Consider the following 19,296-nt stretch of genomic DNA (forward strand, 5'->3'; position numbering starts at 1 on the left):
CCAAATATGCTGGAGAGCTATGGGGAACAAAACTTTCCACACAATCTGGGGGGACAAATACTGGTTTCCAAAAAGGAACCAGTCATTTGTTTGATACAACCTCCAACTCTTAGCAAAAATAATTTTTGGGTAGTTTCTGCAAACCCAGTTTCACCCTAACTCTGCAACAATGGAGCAATCTTTCTGGATGTGTTAAATTCTCTGGGGCATGTCTGCAAGGGTATGGATCTTCAGGGATGTGTAAAGTTGGTTTAGAGTGGGTTCAAAATATTCAACCTACATGTGAAACCGACCTACAAAATTTAGAATCTAAAGGGATCAGAATTATTTTCAAGCTGTCCCAAATCAACCTTGCAAGAATTAGGCTTAACAAGGGTCTGTTGAAAGGCGAAGTGATTGATCATTGTTCATTGATCACGATCAGGATTTACAAAACTTAAAGGATATGGTGACCTTATTACACGATTTTCACTTAGAGACATGATTAAGACCTAGGCCAATGATAAAAGAGTTAGAATATATAGATACCCTGTACTTTTTGGGTCAGCCTTAAAGTCACAAAAACTGACCACATCAAATCGAACCAACTGACCCAAATTTAAGATTATTACGATTTACGAGATGTTTAAGGTAGGGCCAGAGGCTTTGCTTGAATTTGTCTTCTTGTTAAAGCCACAGTGTGAATGCTTCGTAAACTGCCAAAGGGCCCCTCAAATTGTGTTTTGTGCATTTGTAACATTTTTTTACCTTATCTTTTGATGGCATGCCGCACTCTATCAACATATTTTCTCAGTTTACATTTGGTCGGAACTTTTTTTTTTGGGATTCAATACATTTTGGCCAGATTAGAATGTGATAATCCATCTTTCTTGTGAAAATTTGATTAACTTAGCCAAGATAATCAGGTTCAAATATTCTATTCCTCTATTTCTTGTAACAATTGATTTATTAAAAAAAAGAATTCCTATTGATGGGAGGGTTCAGAAAATAAAGACTACCCTGTTCATGTAAAAAAAAAAAAAAAAAAAAATTTCTTCTTCATATTGAAAGAACAATAACATTTCTACCAAAAAAAAAAAAAAAAAAAAAAGAAGAAAGAAAAGAAAAGAAAGAACAATAACATTAGTGGGACGATTTTTAATTTTATTAGGAAAAGTGAAAGTGGCAAAGAATGGGGAGAGAATATAAAATTATGAAAAATGCTTAAGGTATAATAAATTTAATTATTAAATACGTACAAATTGATGTAGTAATTAATGTGATTGGAATGACTTCAACTACTAAAAAATAAAAGGTATATCTTTATCTAATTGGTTGGTGATGTGTCAATTTGTAATATTCTTCAAACATCACTCAAAAAAGTATAAACCCTTTCTCTATTAAGTCCAACTAAGTTAATCAATTGATATCTTCAAAAAAAAAAAAGTTAATCAATTGATATGGGGAAATTTATGGTTTTTTAAAAGAATCACGTGTTACTCAAGTCTCAAGATAAGTTGACACGTGGATTCTAGTTAAATTTTTGTTTTTTGGTTCAAATGAAAAACAATTAGAGACTTGAGTTTGAATCTTGTCTACCAATAAGTGTCTTAATTTGATGATAAAAAACAATTCTCAAGAGGCGAAACATTATAAGTTCAAATGCTATCGTATTTATAAATATATATATATATATATATTTTTTAAAATCCTCAAGAAAATTACAAAACCACAGCAAAAGAGTGCAAGACAAGCGATAAACAAAATATCAAGAACTTAGTAGCTAGGAACTATTTGTGCTTGAGATCGGAGATTATAAATTTCGTTTTCTTTATAATTTAGGACTTAAAAGAATAAGAGAGACCTCTCTAAAATATATCTCATAGACCAAAATGGCCTCTAATGGATCAAAAAAAAAAAAAAAGTTTGTGCCGTTACTTTTTTTAGTGGAAGGATTCAGACCATCTATTATGTGAGACTCCCCATGTGATCTGTCTAGATGAGTTATTTTATATGTGGGTTACCTAAAATTTTACATTATAAAATCTTTAAAAAATTTTAGATACGCCCACATGCATAACAGTCTACCTACCCCCCCACCCCCACAAAAAGAAAAAATGGAAAAGACAGAAATACTGTTCTTATTCTAATACTATGTAAATTTGTTAGAGAAGAATGTAATATATTGGTTGTTTGAAAGATTATATATAACTCCGTACCAAAAGGCCCTTAAATTCCTACTTTAAAAAGAGATAGTGGTGACAAATCGGAGTCAAGTCATGATGAATCTTGCAGCTGAGAAAAAATGGGTCTTAGCTCTTTATGGAGTGGAAAACAAAAGCACCCATGTACGTTGGAGACAAGAATGATTGATCTTGAGTTGGGTCCTTTCAATTAGTATAAAGAATGTACCATGTACCTCCACTTCTATTGCTTTTATTTTCTTCAATAAAGAAACAAGCAAGCAATTGGACTCACCCTCTTATTAAATGTCTAACTGTTCTTCGTCTTCATCATCTTGCTCTTGCTTTCTTACTATTTAGAAGTTGCACTCTTGCCACTATCTTTGAAGAGCCTCAACTGAGTGTGCACTTATTACAATTGAAAAGGCGCCGTTTGGCTTCTTGCATTGATTTCAGCTCTATAAAATAAGAAAAGCATTTTCAAGACGTATTAAGAATGAACCACGTATACCTCCACTTCTAGTGCTTTGAATTTGTTCAATAATTTAACAAGCAACTTAGTCTCACCTCCCTTGTTAAATATCTAACTTTTCTCCCTCTTCATCATCATCATCTTGTTCTTGCTTTCTTAGTATCAGAAGTAGCAGCCTTGTCATTCTCTTGAAGACTTGAGTGGAAGTATTAGTGTTGAAAAGTAAGGCATTGTTTGGCTTCTTGCTTTTGAAGCAAAGTTTACAACTTAGCATTGATTTTAGCTCTATAAAGTAAAAGAATTTAAAAATTTTTAACAAACATAAACTAACTTTCCATGATCATAAGCTTCATTATGACAAGATATAGGGCATTAAGTCCATTTTATTGTTGATGTCAGTGAGCTTGTGTGTCACCAAATGCTTGTCGTATCGGCTGGAGAACATAGATGAAAATGCTCCACCAAAGTGGCTGCCAGTATCTTCTGCCCAACCTGAAACTCCAACTGAGTCCATGGAGTTTCTTGCCAGATCATGGAGTCTTTCGGCGATGGAACTATCCAAAGCTCTTACCAGCACAGATATTGCTTCTAATATTCTTGAGAAGACACCATTAAGCTCCATTGGCATTGAAGCACATGATGCAACTCATGCAAGTTCTATGACTTCAAAAGAATATGTAAGATCCTTGCAAACCCTTTTTTAAGCAGTGAAATGGTTTCTTAATTTCCTTCTAATATGTTTAAGAAGACCATTCTAATGTGTATGAAAACGAAATCTTTTGAGTGTTTCCCTAAAACTGAGGCCTAAAGAAAAACAATATGCAATAATCACTGAAGATCTTTGAACACTTGATCTGATCATATTGTTATTTACTGCATTGAGTAATGAAATATCATATATAATCTTGCTTGTCATGTTTTGTATGCGTTGTCTTTGATCTAAATGTTAAACTACTTCAGCAGTTACCAAGTGGGGACAGCCCTCCAATATCACCAAGAGACAGTGATGAAATGAAGGTATCTCTCTCTCTCTCTCTCTCAAGAGGCAGCAGCATAACTGTGGATACAATCCACTTGTTTTTCCATGTTTTTCCTGTGATTGGGCAATTAACCAAGAATTATTAAAACTAATGATAACTGTCATATTTGTAACTGGGAGATCCAACCTCACTGTAGCTATTCCAGTGGACCTTTGGCCCTCCATCAAAGGAGGTTCAAGTCTAAATCGAACAATATGAGTCTGATCATAATTTTCCTGAAACAATAATCTGCACAATTGTCTGTTATGAGTATTATGAAGTTATTTTGTTATGTTCTATTAGGTTCTCCTTTAACATATAAATCAAGAACAGGTCGCTAACAATGCAGGATTTGCAATTTTTCACCCAAACACATACACAGCAAGGGGATAGCAATTAGATTGGATGAATAATCCATGATTACCTCACAGTCAATAAATCTTTGCAGGAAATATTTTTACTTCATCAAGCACTCAATCCAGAGTTCATTTCCAGTCAACTGCTCACAAATGGGGTATCTCATTCTCATATTCATTAGAATCATCTGTTTCCTAATTATCATCATTTTCATGTTTGTTATTACTCTGCAGCTATACAGGAGCTTACTGAGAGGGAAAACAATGGGGAGGTGGTTAAAAGATCAGAAGGAAAGGAAGAAGCAGGAAATCCGAACCCATAATGCACAGTTGCATGCAGCAGTATCTGTGGCAGGGGTTGCTGCTGCTGTTGCGGCACTTGCAGCTTCAAATGCATCTCCTGATATGTCAGCTGCCCATCCGAAAATGCCTTCCAAAATATCTACAACAATAGCATCTGCAGCAGCTCTAGTAGCATCCCATTGCATTGAGATTGCAGAGGAAATGGGAGCTGATCATAAACATATCTCAACAACAGTCAACTCTGCAATTAATGCAAGGACTAACGGAGATATCATGACCCTAACAGCTGGAGCAGCTACAGGTATCAAAATCCTTCTCAAGTGTTTTAAAATTCCATTATTCTAAGAAAAAAAGCTTGACCCTAACAACTTCACTATAGTTAGAGACAAGAGGATACAAATGCATTATACTTAGTCTTCAGATAGACTGCTCACTTAGCTTGCATCACAGTCAAGCTCCACATGGACAATGACTAACATAACTGTATAGAAACATGTTATAACATTGATTATTAGTATACTTTTTGGAGACAACTTCAATTAATAAAATGTTACAGTGGAATGTTATCTAATTAACCATTAATTAATGCAGCCTTAAGAGCAGCTGCCACCCTAAGGGCCAGGCTGCAAAAGGGGTATGGAGCTGCAACCTTTGCTCAGGCTGATGAAATGGGTGAAGAAGGCAAAGAACCTAACATCTTGACAGCTTTGAACTTTGTTTCTAAAGGAGGAGAGCTTCTCAAACGTACAAGGAAAGGTATATGCATATAAGGGTACTAACGAGAACCATCCATGATAGAATTGTGATTATATCAATCAACCTCATATAAGCTGCAATATTAATGTGACACTCTCTGTTATGTAACTGTTAATTGCAGGGGCTCTCCACTGGAAGCGAGTTTCTTTCAACATAAATTCAAATTGGCAGGTAAAAAGCCAAAGAGACTTGATACACCTATATATATAAGTATAAAATAGATCAAATGGCTCCAAGCAATGCCCGAGTTTATTTTTGGTTAGTAGCAACTTCCCAGTTGAAAACGATTTTTTTTCCCTCTATAAATATTAACCCATGTGCTCTTAATTATTGAACATATGGATGTTCGTCATAGTTCTTCCCCCCCTCTCTGGTGTGTTTTTCTTATCTTTATAAATCATCATTTTAAATACATATTCAAATTGAAAATGAGAACAGGTTGTAGCTAAAATGAAAAGCAAGCACATGGCAGGAACATTTACTAAAACAAAGAAATGTAAGCAAAATCTCAGACCCAAAAATAATCTAATTTGTTGTTGCTTCTGCCCTCTGTCAACTGTGTTGAGAAAGTTGTGATTGCAGGTATAGTCTCTGGGGTCTATAATGACACTCCAGCATGGCCCAGAAGGGAGAGGGAAGATGCTAGTGAACACATGGCTTATTTTGGGATAAAAACAATTGACAGAGTAATAGAATTTGAATGCAGAAGTAAAGGAGATAAACACATGTGGACTGAGGGGATCCAGCATATGTTGAATTGCCGTGCCAACATAACCTAATGCTGATAACAGTTTACAATTTGAAATACTGTAAAATTGGATTTTCATTTTTTTTAACCATCATAACAATTAACTTGTTGTGTACATCAAATGTCTATGTTCATGTTGAGAGATGGCCAAGATAAACATTTTTATTTGTTGTTACTGGGAGATCCAACTGCACTATAGCAATAGTGGACTCTAGGCCATCCATCAAAGGGGGTTCAAGTCTAACTTGAACAATCTGAGTGATTGTAACTTTCCTGAAGCAATAATCTGTGCAAGTTCTCTCCCTGGTGTGAGTATAATGAAGTTTTATTGTTATTGTTGCTGTTGTTCCATTGTTGTTGTTGTAAGTATTATATGACAATTCTACAATGTCTCACCCTCATGATTAGTAAGAAGGAATAGTGCCGATTTATAAAATTATTTTAGGTTACAAACCATATAAACGAGTTATGACCAATAAATAAATAATATTCTGGATGGGCAAGAAAAGCATTTATATCTACTGTTATAGTCATATACAGAGTGATTTTATCAACAAATTGGGATACGGCCTGTTATCACATGGGATGCTTCTGGAGATATAAGTTTGGAAGAATGTGAGATTCTGTAGACAAAATTGTTATGATGAATTCAGTCAGGTGTAGCAGCTATCATGAAGATTTGGTCACTCTAGTTCCCTGAGAAAATCTATATTGTCAACAAAGACCTGCAAGAGGAGGAGGCAAATAGAAAAAAGGAGAGAACAAATCAAATCATGAAGACCAATATTTTGACCCAATAAATCAACATACTCTTGGAACCATTTATTGCTTATACAAATGTGTAAATTTATTTCATACGTAAAACCTCCAGATAATAACTTATTTATTATTATGGCATAACAAAATCTTGCACCACCAATTGATACACGCAATGTCAGTGAAAAATTTATCTATTATTTAATTGGAAATGCAAAGTGAAGTTAACTTTAATATACTCTATTTTCCAAAATCTTGACTTGTGACATAACTTGAAATTTATGAAGCTTAACAGGATTGAATAATTTTTTTGTCATAGGCATAATTGGAGGACAGTCATAATATATAAAAGAGTTAAACTTCCCCCACCCTCCCCCCTGCCCCCCTCTCCCAAAAAAAAAAGATTGGCTAACTGAACAGTTATCCACTTGTAACAAAGCAAATATGAGCAAGATGACTTCATAAGTCCAGCCACACTAAATTCAAGAATGTTGTGGTCAAAGCCTAAGGAAAGCAAGAATTCATGACAGTTTCTCATTATGAATGTGTAACATCAGAATTTTGATCAAATCGTAGCTAAAAGAATCAGAGCTTTTTACCAATTTCCAACCATCAGGGTCCAAACAAGCGGTGATCTTGGTGTTGATACCTGGCAAGGGCCCAGGTTCACGAATAATCTTCCCTCCAAATAGTTTGATTGCTTCTGCACTCTTATAAACGTTGTCTGTGCTTAATGCTATCTGCCACAAAATAAATATCAGTCTGCATATATGATAACAAGAGTGAACCCCATATGGGGCACTATATAATTTATAACTGCTCTATTTCCAAAAAGTAAAATATGCTTTAGTAAGAGGAAGAGAATCACCTGTGTATAACCATTTCCTTTGTCATACTCTGTCACCCCATAGTTATATGTCAGTTCAAGCACTGCATTCTTATCTTCAGGACCATAGCCCATAATGGCATTTGTATACTGGAAAAGTAGAAAAAAATTAAACAAATCATGTAGAGTAGCAAACTCCAATGATACAAAGCACAAACTATGCTTCCTTTTTTATTTATTTATTTATTTATATTTATTTATTTATTTTAAGTAGCTATGCTTTTTAACATGAATAGCGAAATATACAAGTGTTGCACTGAAGTGCAGAGTGTTTCATCAAGAAAATGGCTCTCACATTAAGAATGGTGAACCAAAGAGCAAGGTTTTTAGTAAGCTCCTTGGCTTATTTTCCGCAATACCGAGTAAAATGGTTCCATTGAATAGGAAACTATCTTAGCAGTCTCCTTTTAAAATAGCAATCAGTTGCAAAATTCACATCGTGAGATAACAATGATTGCATGGGCAATATCCCCAAACCACCTATATTTGAACAAGGTAAGACATGTAGAATTATAAGATGGGTACCCTACACAGCTTCTGCCTGAAAGATATCTTATTGCCTTTTCCAGGAAGAAAGAAACAAGGGGCAAATGTGGGGGGAGCTTAACAGGAATAAGATTCAAAGACAAAGCAGTATTTAACACTACAGAACTAAGTAGGGGCATCCTCTTCAGATATTAAGTATCAAATAGATCTACATAAATGGCCTACCAAACACATCAACCATGTTTTTTCCAAATCAATTGAGAGAATGAGAAGAGTTGATGAAGCTAATAAGTGTAAGCCCCAAGATTATCCCAAAATGTGTACTCCAACTCCTAAGGTGGCTTAGACACCTATAAGCCATCATCTTTACTCCTTAGCAATGATGGATTTAGCTTTAGTGGCTGAAATTCAAAGGAGATGAGTAGAAGAAGCTCTGAAGCACAAGTCCCTAGCTCACCCCAAACTAACAAATATACTTTTATTCATGCATTATAGCCCAACAGCCACCTTCTTAATAGGTTGGTAGTAAAGATAGTTGACGCTCCAGAATTTGGCAGTTCATGTTGAAATTAGCCACGACAACCTTCAGTCAAAACTTGTACAATGCTGTCTAACCAAATTATGATGGTGTGCAGATGCATTTGGATTATCATAAAAAAAAAAAAAAAAAAAAATTTCACAGGCATACAAAAATATTTTTGGAATTTGTTAGCAGTGATGTGTGAAGTAACCTTGTACTCAGGGTTATCCCTTTTGCGGAGAAGTTCCATGCCAAAAGCCTTTAAATTCAATAAGAAAAGCATAAACTTTAGGTCAGTTACAATCATAACAGCCAAACAAGAAATAAACTCATTTAAAATTTCAATAAAGAAACATGTTTAAAAACTGTGTACCATTACTCACCTTTTTATAGAATTTTATGGAGCGATCTAAATCACCAACTCGAAGCATCACTTGACACAGGGGTTCAGGAGTTGGCCCCCTTTCCAAAAGCTCAAAATTATAACCATTAGGATCTTCAATCATAGCAATCACTGTACTACCATTTGTAACAGGTCCAGGTTCCCTGGTAACTTTTCCCCCCTTTGCCTTTACAAGATCAACTGTTTTGGCAACCTACTCAAGTAGTTGTATGCAAACCATAGTAAATCAAATGTAAATTAGTTGACAAAAGATTTAAATGTAAATCAAATGTAAGTGACTCAAGATATTCTGCAATTCATGGAAGTGAATTACACATGCCATGTGGCAGATCCTCATAAGATATTGAGCATTACGACTTTTTGAGAGCTCTTTTTAGCAGAACTCTTTGCTAACTAATGCCTATAGTGGACAAGTAAAACAGATTCAAGGTTTGACTATCATTGGCAAAAATATGCTCTAACTTGAGATGCACTAAATTCTCAAGTTCACAGTTTACTGCCCCAGGATAAAAATATTTTGCACATAAGGGGCTAAAAAAACAGAAGTTATGAGCATTTTCAGAAAACACAGATGCTGTTGTCAGAATTAACATTGTGGGGCCAGAAAATCGGGTAGCCCTGGCCCACTCCAAGCCAAGCCCAAACGGCCCACGCCGAGGATGCATGATGGGTCCGAGGATGACCCTGTCCTCGGGCGTCCAAGGCCTTGGAAAAACACGAGGACCACCCTACCAAAGGACTCCTGGAATATCCGAGGAGGAGAGGGCCCAGTGTCATGCGTTGGCAACAGAAATACGGAGAAGGGGGAAGCCCTGGGCGGACTGTCACCTCGGCATTGAATGCGCTCACCTAACCCTTCTGGCCGTATTAATGAGGATGTAACCCCTTGACAGGGTAACATCGATTAGTGTGAGCCCCCTGAGCACGGATATGACCTCTGACGGGACAGACGGTCAGGAGGGAGGCCAATAGATGATCAACAGGAGGATGATAAGAGGGATATATAAGAAAGGAGAGAAAAGTGTAATAGGGAGGGAGTTTTTGGGAGAGGAAAAACCTCCTCGGCCATGGTCCGAGGAGCATCCCCCAGTTGTAAATTGTTCTTAGTATCTTTCAATAAAAGAAAAGTAGTTTATGCCTCATGCACGCCGGTGAGCGCCTAAACCTTCAACCCATTCTCTACAAATTTATTGTTCTGGGTTCGTTGGGCCTGGGAGAACCCATATCTTTTGGGCTACGACAAAAAACGACCCTACAAACATGATTTTCAATATATAGATGACAGAAGTGATAAAAATAATTTTTATAACATTGCTTGATAAAGCATTGTCTGCAGAATGCAGATGTTTTTGAGTAAATAAAACAAAAATGCAACACTGCTGTTGTTTGCATGAGACTAAACCATCTCCATTTCAAGAAAAAGGAACTTACATCCTCAACTGCAACACCAAAATGGCCAAATCCAGTTCCAATATCATACTTGTTCACTCCATAATCTGCCAACATGGTAAAATTTTAAAATTTAAAATTTATAGAGAAGCCATCATACAGTATGGAAGTGTACTACAAGTTTTTTTAGAAGGATGAAGTAGACTTGCATTGGAATAAAGTGACATAGGATGATGACTTACTGTAGGTAAGTTCAACAGTAACATTGGATTCTTCAGGCCCATATCCAAGAAAGGCATTTGTATATCTATCCTCTGGTATGTCACGTTTTCTTAACAACTTCATTCCCAAGCATTCAGAATAAAATCTACATCTCAATTAGACAATTAGCTATCTGTGCAAAGTAGGCATTACTGAAACTGTAATTGTTGTATAAAAATAAAATAATGAAAGTAATTTTTCTTCATTTTTTTTTTTCAAATATATACTTGTTGTATTAAATAGGTGTACTTTATAGTCTTGTCCAAGTCCCCGACACTATAGACAAAATGGAGAATCCTTCTGTTGTCATTTTTTACCCAATCCATTGCATCTACCTCAGTGAAAGAGGTGCTTTCTCGTGTACTATTTCCAGCTGTGGCAACCTTAGTTGTGTTTCCCTCTGTTGCTAACAACTTAGATGCTTCTGCATTAAATAATTGTGCCTGTGGGAGAGCTGCAGAACCATTTAAAGTTCATTAATACACAGCAAAAAGAATTCAATTGATGCGTCCTATATTCAAAATCAATAATGCTTGAAACAAAGTTATTCATCGTCATACCAAATCATTAGTACTTGAACCAAGAGTAATAATAGCAAAGCTACAGCCTATGCCCATATTATTATGTTTAACTAATTCCTTTTCATGAGTTTGTTAGGCTATCATATTTCCTATCAGTGTATCAGTCATTACTGATCTATGCAGCTCCACTCAAACCACTGCTTAGACATCTCTCTCTCTCTCTCTCTCAGAGAACAAAAACCAAAACAATGTATTAACAATACAATGAATTTAATTTTTTACATTAAAAAAAGTTATTTATTTTTTCTGTAGAAAAAGGTACAAAAACCAAAAAAAATCTATAAACACATTTTTCAGTCATTACAGAAGCAAACAAACCTGCTAGAGCCTAAATGGGAGTTGATGATTTTAAATAGCAGGATTATAAAACCCAGTTGAATAGTCCATTTTAGTTTTTATCAATTTGTCATCCATAGCACAAATTTTTGAGGTTAGAATAGTCTTGTATAATTAATGAAGAAAAGGGTGTTGTCCAGCACACTTATACCCTATTTATTTGATGTCCAAAAAAAAAAAAAAAAAAGATAAGTGATATCTCTATATGTTATATGAATTATTCAATTAGAGTCTCCCCAAGGTGTCATCTCCATAACGACAACATTGGCGATTTCAACTACATTCAACGGGCAAGTGCATCTTTCTTCTGTATCCTCAACTGCCTTGGCTGAGTATTACAAATCATGCTAATAGGTAGCCTCCTCTATTAGCTTTCTTTCGTCTCTATCATCTTCAAGTTCACGTTACTTGGACCACACTTTCAATCAATAGCCTTTATGGCTTTCTTTCTAGTCGTGCATCTCTATCAGACCACGCTTCTAATAAAGAGACTCCACAGCCACAGGTATGGAGTGCACTGCACTCAACATTCAAACCTCAATCATCGCGTGCATTTGGCCTTTGTTCTAGCTTGTTATCAGCACTTCATTTGGTCCAGTCTGGTACAATCCACATCCAATTCAATAATGATTTCCTTTAAGGTCTTACTCTTTCTCTAAACTCAAGTTGTCTTCAAACTTCTATCTTTAGTTTGAGGGGAGATGTTAAAGATATCAAGGCCTAAGTCTATTGTATCTAAATTCTACTTGGAGTGCAGGAAAATACCAATTCTAATGTTACTTGGAGTATAAGAAAAATAATCATTATCCTATTTGTAGTTCAAGTATTGTTAGTCTTGAATTTAGCCTACTATAGATACCTATGAAGGGCATATAGATCTTGAAGGCTGAACCATGTTAATTCTCTATAATCTCTTTCTTGTCTCGTATTTTCTATGTGGGTGAGTTTGATATCAACTTTTAGCTTTTATATATAGCTTTTCAAAACCTTTTTTTTTTTTTTTTTCCACTTTTTCTCACATTTTCAAGGTACAAGTATACTTTAGCACACTTTCAGCAAAAAACTAGATAAACTGTTCCCAAATAGACCCACATATATCATCATTTGAGTAGCCTTTGTATAAAATCTCAAATTTTTATAGGGAACCACATAGAAAAGATTGTCACAAACAAAAAATATCAGCCAAAGCCAAGCCCCCCCCCCCCCCCCCCCCCCCCCCCCCCCACCCACACACACACACACACACACACACACGCACGCACGCACGCACATATATATTCAAAACAGGAATTCTAACCTCATATTAATCTTCAAGCAAAACTACATTTCGCCTTGTTATAACTACATTGCCAATTTAAGTTGTATTTAATTCATTTTCATAAATCAACACGACCCAGAAGCTTAAAATTTCAAATAGACAGAAGTAAATACAAATGCTGTTCTTTCTTTTCCTCATATTACTAGTGAACCAAACAGAAAAACATACCATAAAACTCCAGAAATAACAAAAACCAACAAATGGGTTCTCCTTTTTCTTTTCTTCTAATTATTTAATAAAACAGAATGTAATAAAATAGAAATCAAAGGTTTCGTGTTGGGTGCTTACTAATGCCGAGCTGAAAGAGAGCGAGTCTTCGAGAAGTGTTGTGAACGGGAGAGAATTTCAAAGAGGGTGGTGATGGTGGGTGTAGAAGAGAAGGTCTTGGCGTTGAGAGATTTAGAGCAACTGATAAGGAAGCCATTGTTCTTGCTACTGTCAAAGCTCTTTGCGCTCTTTGTTCGTTTCAAATTCTGTCTGGTGGAAGAACCAAGACACATCACTATCTTATCACTCCACACAAAAAAGGGAACCGTCATCGTTCTTAATTTAAAGTACTTATTGTGGCGACCATTAACTTGTTAAGACGAAAGTCGTCACAGAACGTGAGTTTCGTAACACGTATTTTTCTTTCTTTATATATATATATATATATATGCACTGAACCGAATGGACTGCAGTGGACTTAGTAGACCGAAATGGACCAAAATAGACTGAAGTGGACCGAAATGATCATAACTAGACTGAAGGGAACTGAAATAATCTGAACTGGACTGAATGGACCAAAGTGGACTGAAATGGATTGAAGTAGACCAAAATGCAAAGCTAATGTGGCTCCTTAGGAGTGTAACAACAATAAATACTATGCTTCATCTTTTAGATATTATATAGATAAGGCTACACATGCATTCGCTTTAACATTTTGAGATCATCAGTAAGCCCATCTATTATATATGATGCTAAAATCACCATTTAGACTGGAATTAGGGGTTTTGTTCCTTAGATTGAAAAATCTAAGAGTGTGAAAAGTTAATATATATAACATTATGGCCAATGACCTTTTGATCAATTGGTAATTTTTTTGGTTTCTAATAAAATGTTCAAAGTTCAAATTCCTATATATTCTTAATGGACTACACTGAGTTTTGGAAACATTTGTTTTTCTTGGTACATAATCCAAAAAAAATATTTTGGGAACTTGATAGAAATTCTTCATTCCTATAGAAGTACTCCCTCCTCTCACCGTCAAAGCTTTGTGTGTGAATCTTTGGTTGATGAATCAACATTAAACGTTTAATTATCTAATTAGTATTCCAATAAAATCACTTAAAAAGAAAATTGGTACAAATATGATGGGTAAAGCTTAAATATAATATCTTAGGTGTAAAACGTTAGATTTCCCAATTGAATATAAATACTTGACTAATAAAACAAAAACAGTGTTGTCTATTTCAAAGATAATTAAATTCAATCCATTCAAATGTTTAAATTTAATTGGGGAACCTAATGTATTGTATTAAAGTTTTACCTAAATATGATTATGGAGTGTATTAGTAGTACTATATCATACTCAATTTTTGTTAACAAAGAACCCTGAGTTCTTTTTCCTATGTAACTAGATAGGTTATGGCTTTAGGTTCTAAAAAGGCAAAATGGCATAACACTTTCAAGCTCAAAATTGTCTTTTTAAATGTTCATAAAACTCCATGGATGACATAAGGTAGAATTCACATCGTAATGAGTAATTATGGAATTAGAGAGAAAAATGGTCATTTCCTAGGCAAGTAACTAAGGTTGTGAATTGTGATGATCAAATCGTATGAAAGCTTGATCTCCATTAGTTAATTATTGATTTCCATGTGAGTTTGAGTGAATGGACTAGCATACTAGGTAGGTATATATGTCATGATAACCTAGTTTTACCTCTTTTGATAGATTGGTCTTTTCCTCTTCCTTTTTTAAGAGTATACTCTTGTATTTTGGGGACATTTTCTTCTTATCCTTACCTAAATAGACCATACACCTAAACTCTCACTTCTTACGATTCTATTTTCACCAGTAAATAAGCCATCACCAAGAAAAAAAGTTTATTGTCACTAGGAAAAGTGTAACAAAAACAAAAATTAAAAAACGGACTGTACAACTAGGATCCAGCATATGCCCATGTGGATGCATGGCCATCTTTTCTGATTCACCACATGCCAATTAACACATTGCAGACCTGTAGCAGTTTGACTTGCTCAAAAGTATTTGGAGCTTTTGCTCTTCAATTATTGCTAGAGGACCATAAGAGATGGAGTCATCATGACTATATATGAAGACAAAGTGTGGTGAAGCAGAGCGATCTTTCACAGCACAATGGACCCACCCACTCATCCCAGCACTCCAAGCCAAAAGGGAGCCAGTGAGCCACAACAAACTCATTTTAGTGGCATATAAAAGTACAATCTGTCAAAGTCGAGACTATTTTTTTTTGCTATTTTTCCGTTCTTTTATTGAAAAGAGATGACCAGATTTGTAGGATCAAAGCATTTGCATTATTAAAGCATTCTCTGGAGGTTCTAACTGGGGGAGTTCACGAAATTGTTCACCAAGCATAACTGCACCTAAACAATCAAAATAGCCTACAAAATGGGGTAACCACATCGTACCATAGGTGTAGGTGAAAAAAGGGCGCAATGCAGCGCTGTTTGCAGTTTTGTGTTAAGAAAACCATACAAAATCGCACCGCACTCATACACACACACACACACACACACACAAAAGATGAGACATTTCACACTGATAAACTTGTTGGGCTACTCTTAATCAGCTCAAAACAAAGAAAAAATCAGTTTAATGTTTTAAAATTTGGCCCAAAACAAAGGAAAAACCAGTCCAAATTTATGAAAAATGTTCCAACCCAAAACCAACCAAATCACATTGTGATACACGATATAAAACTGAAAGAGAGCTATGGTTCTTGAAGAGAGTGTTCTAGAAGAAGAAGAAGAAAGAAAAACTGAATCTTCTGTACATTCAATAGATTACATGATATACATCTTATATACTAACCAATCGTAACTGATTGGGCGCCAAAAATACTATTCTAACAGAATTATCTAGTGTCCAATAGAACAGAGACACGTGTACATCAAAGTAGCTAATTACACTCCAGGACTTATCCTAAACTACACACAGTTATACAATATATTGACTAAACTACAAGTCGTTAAGCTGTAATACAACACTGAGCTCTACGACCTGAAGCGTTGTTAACTGTACTTGAAGCTACACTACTGGAAACAGCACCATCATCGTTTACAAAAACCACATCACACATGTGACTGCAAAACTAAAATGCGGTGTGATGATGATTTTGGCTAAATTGCACCTTGCACTACAATGATAAAAATAATAAAAAACTACACCGTGAACACCCCTTCCCCTAGTTCTAACCATGCTTACACCATAGTTTGGCATGAGTATGAGTTTTAGCAAAAGCTAGATACATATTTTAGGAATTTTTTTTGTGTGGATTTTATTTGAAAATGCTAGAAGGATAAAGTTTTCTAAGCTTCATATAGGCTCAATGACACTGAATAACTTCTAACATGAGGCCAAAATGGGCATTTGCCTCTTTCACTCAAAAGATGTAGCAAAATGCCTTTGTTCTGAAACTATTTAGCAAAATGCTCCTGTTTCGAAACTTGATTTGATGAAAATCGAGTTATTTGGAAAAATTCACATGAAACTTGAGTTCCATAATTTTTTTTTTTTAAAGTTTTGATTGCCTATAACTTGATTTTCTAAAAATCGAGTTTCAATGTAAAACTTGATTTCTAGATAATCGAATTTCAAACTAGAGGTATTTTGCTAGATAGTTTCAGAACATGAACATTTTGCTATATCTTTTAGGCGAAAAAGGCAAAATCCCATTTTTGCCAACAAAATGATAAATAATTTAATTACCTATGTACATATATGTCGGTTTCTATATGCCATAAAACAAATTCTAAGAGAATATTGTTCTACTTATAAGAAAATGATAAATAATTAACCTATGTACAAATATGTCGGTATATAAAGAGAACAATATGGCTGTACTCTTAACAAAACGATAAATAATTAACCTAGTATGTCCATTTATAGGTGCCAAGCACTTGTAACTAGATAGATCCCATCTGTTGTTTATTTGTTTTGTCACAGCCGCAATAAAGATGATGAGCAATGTACGACATGTGAGAGCTAGGTTTTTTTTTCGGCTGCAAAGATTCATTTCATATGCTATTGCTGTGGTAGGATGATATTGGTGAAGATAGCTAGTGATAACTTGGTAGCAAGTAGCAAGTAGCAACCGCAACATATTTTTATACTTCTAGTTTGAAAATGATTTTTGTGATTATGTCCTAACTTTAAAACAAAAAAAATTTTCACAACCTTTTTTACAATAGTTAAGGATATATTATGATTATTATTAGTGCTATAGGGATAAGGGCCCAAATGATATGTTGGGCATTGGGCCCTGACCGAGAACACGGGTGATCTGAGGATGATTAAATAGTAACAAGTGGTTTAAGCTCATAGCTTCATGAGCATGATATTAATGGGAAGGCAGTTTAAGGAGAAATGCCTCCTCGGATAGGCTAGATACAAATCTGATGTAGATCCTAATAATTAAGGTGCCCTTCTAGAATTAAAGCTCTAGTAGCAAGGACGTACCCCTTAAGTGTACCAGAAAGTAGAAGCTAGGAGATAGCCAGGGAAAAACTGTTGTCACCGCATTAAATGTCCTGTAGCTAACTTTCTGGTCTCATTTATGTGGAGAAGACCCGTGAATAGTGTTGTCTTGGCTACCACAACTCACAGAAAGCCAAAAAGGGTGTCTGATGGGACAAGTACTCAAGTAGTGGCTTGGATGAACAACAAATGGAAGACCAAGATCATTAGGAGGGGGAGATATAATGTAAGAGACTCTTGAAAGAATGTGGATTGAAAAATCAAGAGAGAAACATTGTAGCAATCTAGAACTAGACTTGTAATAAAACTCCAAAAGCAAATGCATAAAAATCAGTCTCCTCGAACTTCGTCGAGGACATTTTTTCTTATTGAGAGCTTGTTATCTCTCTTTCTTTGTCACCAAGATCTGTTTACTTGTTGCTTAATTCATTAAAATCCAGTTTTCCAATCCATTCTCTACAAATTTATTGTTTTGGACTTTTTGGGCTTAAGTTCATGTACCTTTTGGGCTAAGAGTTTAAATCGGGTCCTTACAATTGACGCTGTCTGTGAAAAGAATACTTGGGTGATAAGGAGTGCAACATTCAACCATGGTAGATTCAGGTCCACACCAGGAAGAATCCATAGGATCCCAACGTGAAAATCCTTTTGTCAACCTCAAACGTAAAAGGGATCGAGAGGAGAGTGTGCGTACTGTCCAGTCCGATAAAAGTTAGCCCTGGGATAAGAGCCATCTCTCTTGTGAGGAAGATACCAGAGCCCTGCAACTGGAGGTTGACCAGCTGAAAAGAAAGCTGCGCCGTGCACAGTGAAACCGAACCCCATCCAGCTCCGATGTTTCCTCTGATGATAGAGAGGATACCAGTTATAGACGAAGGACAAGGACCCAACCCAGCGAGTCTTTCTCCTACGAAGAGGAGCACCATCACAAACTTAGGTATAAGAGCCCGCCTCGCAAAGGCTTGGGAGGTGACACTATGAGCAAGGCTTTGAATCAAATTTCCTGATCACCTTTCACGTGCAGGATTGAAGGGGCAAGACTCCCTCAGCGATTCAATTAGCCAATGTTCATCATCTATAGTGGTCGAATAAACCCAGTGGAGTATGTGAGTCATTTTAACCAAAGAATGACTATCCATTTCAAGGATGAAACCTTGATATGCAAGGTGTTCCCTTCCAGTTTGGGACCGTGGCAATGAGATGGTTCGATGGCTTAAAGGCGGGTTCTATAGGTTCCTTCAAGGAGCTCACCCAGGAATTTGGCTCTCGTTTTTTCACTTGTAACAGAGTTCCTCAGCTTTTAGACTCCTTACTGTCCTTGTTCATAATAGAAGGGGAGACTTTGAAAACGTATTCAGATAAATACTAGGAGATGTACAATGAGATAGATGGTGACTTTGATGACGTCGCCATCATTACTTTCAAGGTCGGCCTCCCAACCAAGCACAGTTTAAGGAAATCTTTGACAGGAAAACCTGTCACTAGCATACACCAACTCATGGACTAGATCAACAAGTATAAAAGGGTTGAGGAAGACCGACAGTAGGGGAAAGGTAAGGCTATGGTTATCCCTGAGGAGATGAGGGATTTCAGATCGGATCGATACAACAACAAGCCTCGGAGGGACTTTGCTAAGTAGTCAGGGTCTGCCAACACTCAGATGGTTAACGCGGTGTTTTGGGAACCAGTGCATCAAGTTCTGGAGAAGATTAAGAATGAGCCATTCTTCAAATGACCGAACAAGATGGCAGGAAACCCTATGAGGCGCAATCAAAACCTCTATTACCAATATCACCAGGACCAGGAACATACTACAGAAGACTGT

The 19,296-nt window shown here is 36.0% G+C and overlaps 2 protein-coding genes across 6 annotated transcripts; one reads left to right on the forward strand and one right to left on the reverse strand.

Annotated features, from left to right (window-relative positions):
* The first annotated feature begins 1,059 nt into the window (after nucleotides 1-1,059).
* LOC112034959 (VAN3-binding protein) lies at nucleotides 1,060-6,165 on the forward strand. 4 transcript variants are annotated; one of them, XM_024067786.2, is made up of 10 exons: nucleotides 1,060-2,667; nucleotides 2,795-2,856; nucleotides 3,034-3,311; nucleotides 3,595-3,651; nucleotides 4,102-4,167; nucleotides 4,244-4,613; nucleotides 4,904-5,068; nucleotides 5,190-5,239; nucleotides 5,507-5,564; nucleotides 5,651-6,165. In XM_024067786.2, coding segments are annotated over exons 2-10 (1,242 nt in total). In that variant the 5' UTR covers nucleotides 1,060-2,667; nucleotides 2,795-2,855; the 3' UTR covers nucleotides 5,848-6,165. The 4 variants fall into 4 exon arrangements, with proteins under 4 accessions (XP_023923554.1, XP_023923555.1, XP_065631213.1 ...); XM_024067787.2 differs by having other exon boundaries at nucleotides 1,060-2,856; nucleotides 3,598-3,651; XM_065775141.1 differs by lacking the exon at nucleotides 4,102-4,167 and having other exon boundaries at nucleotides 1,060-2,856.
* A 55-nt stretch (nucleotides 6,166-6,220) lies between these two features.
* LOC112034927 (probable lactoylglutathione lyase, chloroplastic) lies at nucleotides 6,221-13,290 on the reverse strand. 2 transcript variants are annotated; one of them, XM_024067751.2, is made up of 9 exons: nucleotides 13,041-13,290; nucleotides 10,767-10,971; nucleotides 10,499-10,623; nucleotides 10,299-10,363; nucleotides 8,848-9,060; nucleotides 8,676-8,723; nucleotides 7,441-7,548; nucleotides 7,172-7,312; nucleotides 6,221-6,541 (listed from the first exon to the last, which is right to left on the reverse strand). In XM_024067751.2, the coding sequence occupies exons 1-9, from the start codon at nucleotides 13,174-13,176 to the stop codon at nucleotides 6,500-6,502; spliced, it is 1,083 nt and encodes a 360-aa protein (XP_023923519.1). In that variant the 5' UTR covers nucleotides 13,177-13,290; the 3' UTR covers nucleotides 6,221-6,499. The 2 variants fall into 2 exon arrangements, with proteins under 2 accessions (XP_023923519.1, XP_065631215.1); XM_065775143.1 differs by lacking the exon at nucleotides 6,221-6,541 and having other exon boundaries at nucleotides 7,195-7,308.
* Nucleotides 13,291-19,296: the final 6,006 nt, after the last annotated feature.

This window comes from Quercus suber, unplaced genomic scaffold (assembly GCF_002906115.3).
Source record: "Quercus suber isolate HL8 unplaced genomic scaffold, Cork oak 2.0 scaffold_105, whole genome shotgun sequence".
NCBI classification, from domain to species: domain Eukaryota; kingdom Viridiplantae; phylum Streptophyta; class Magnoliopsida; order Fagales; family Fagaceae; genus Quercus; species Quercus suber.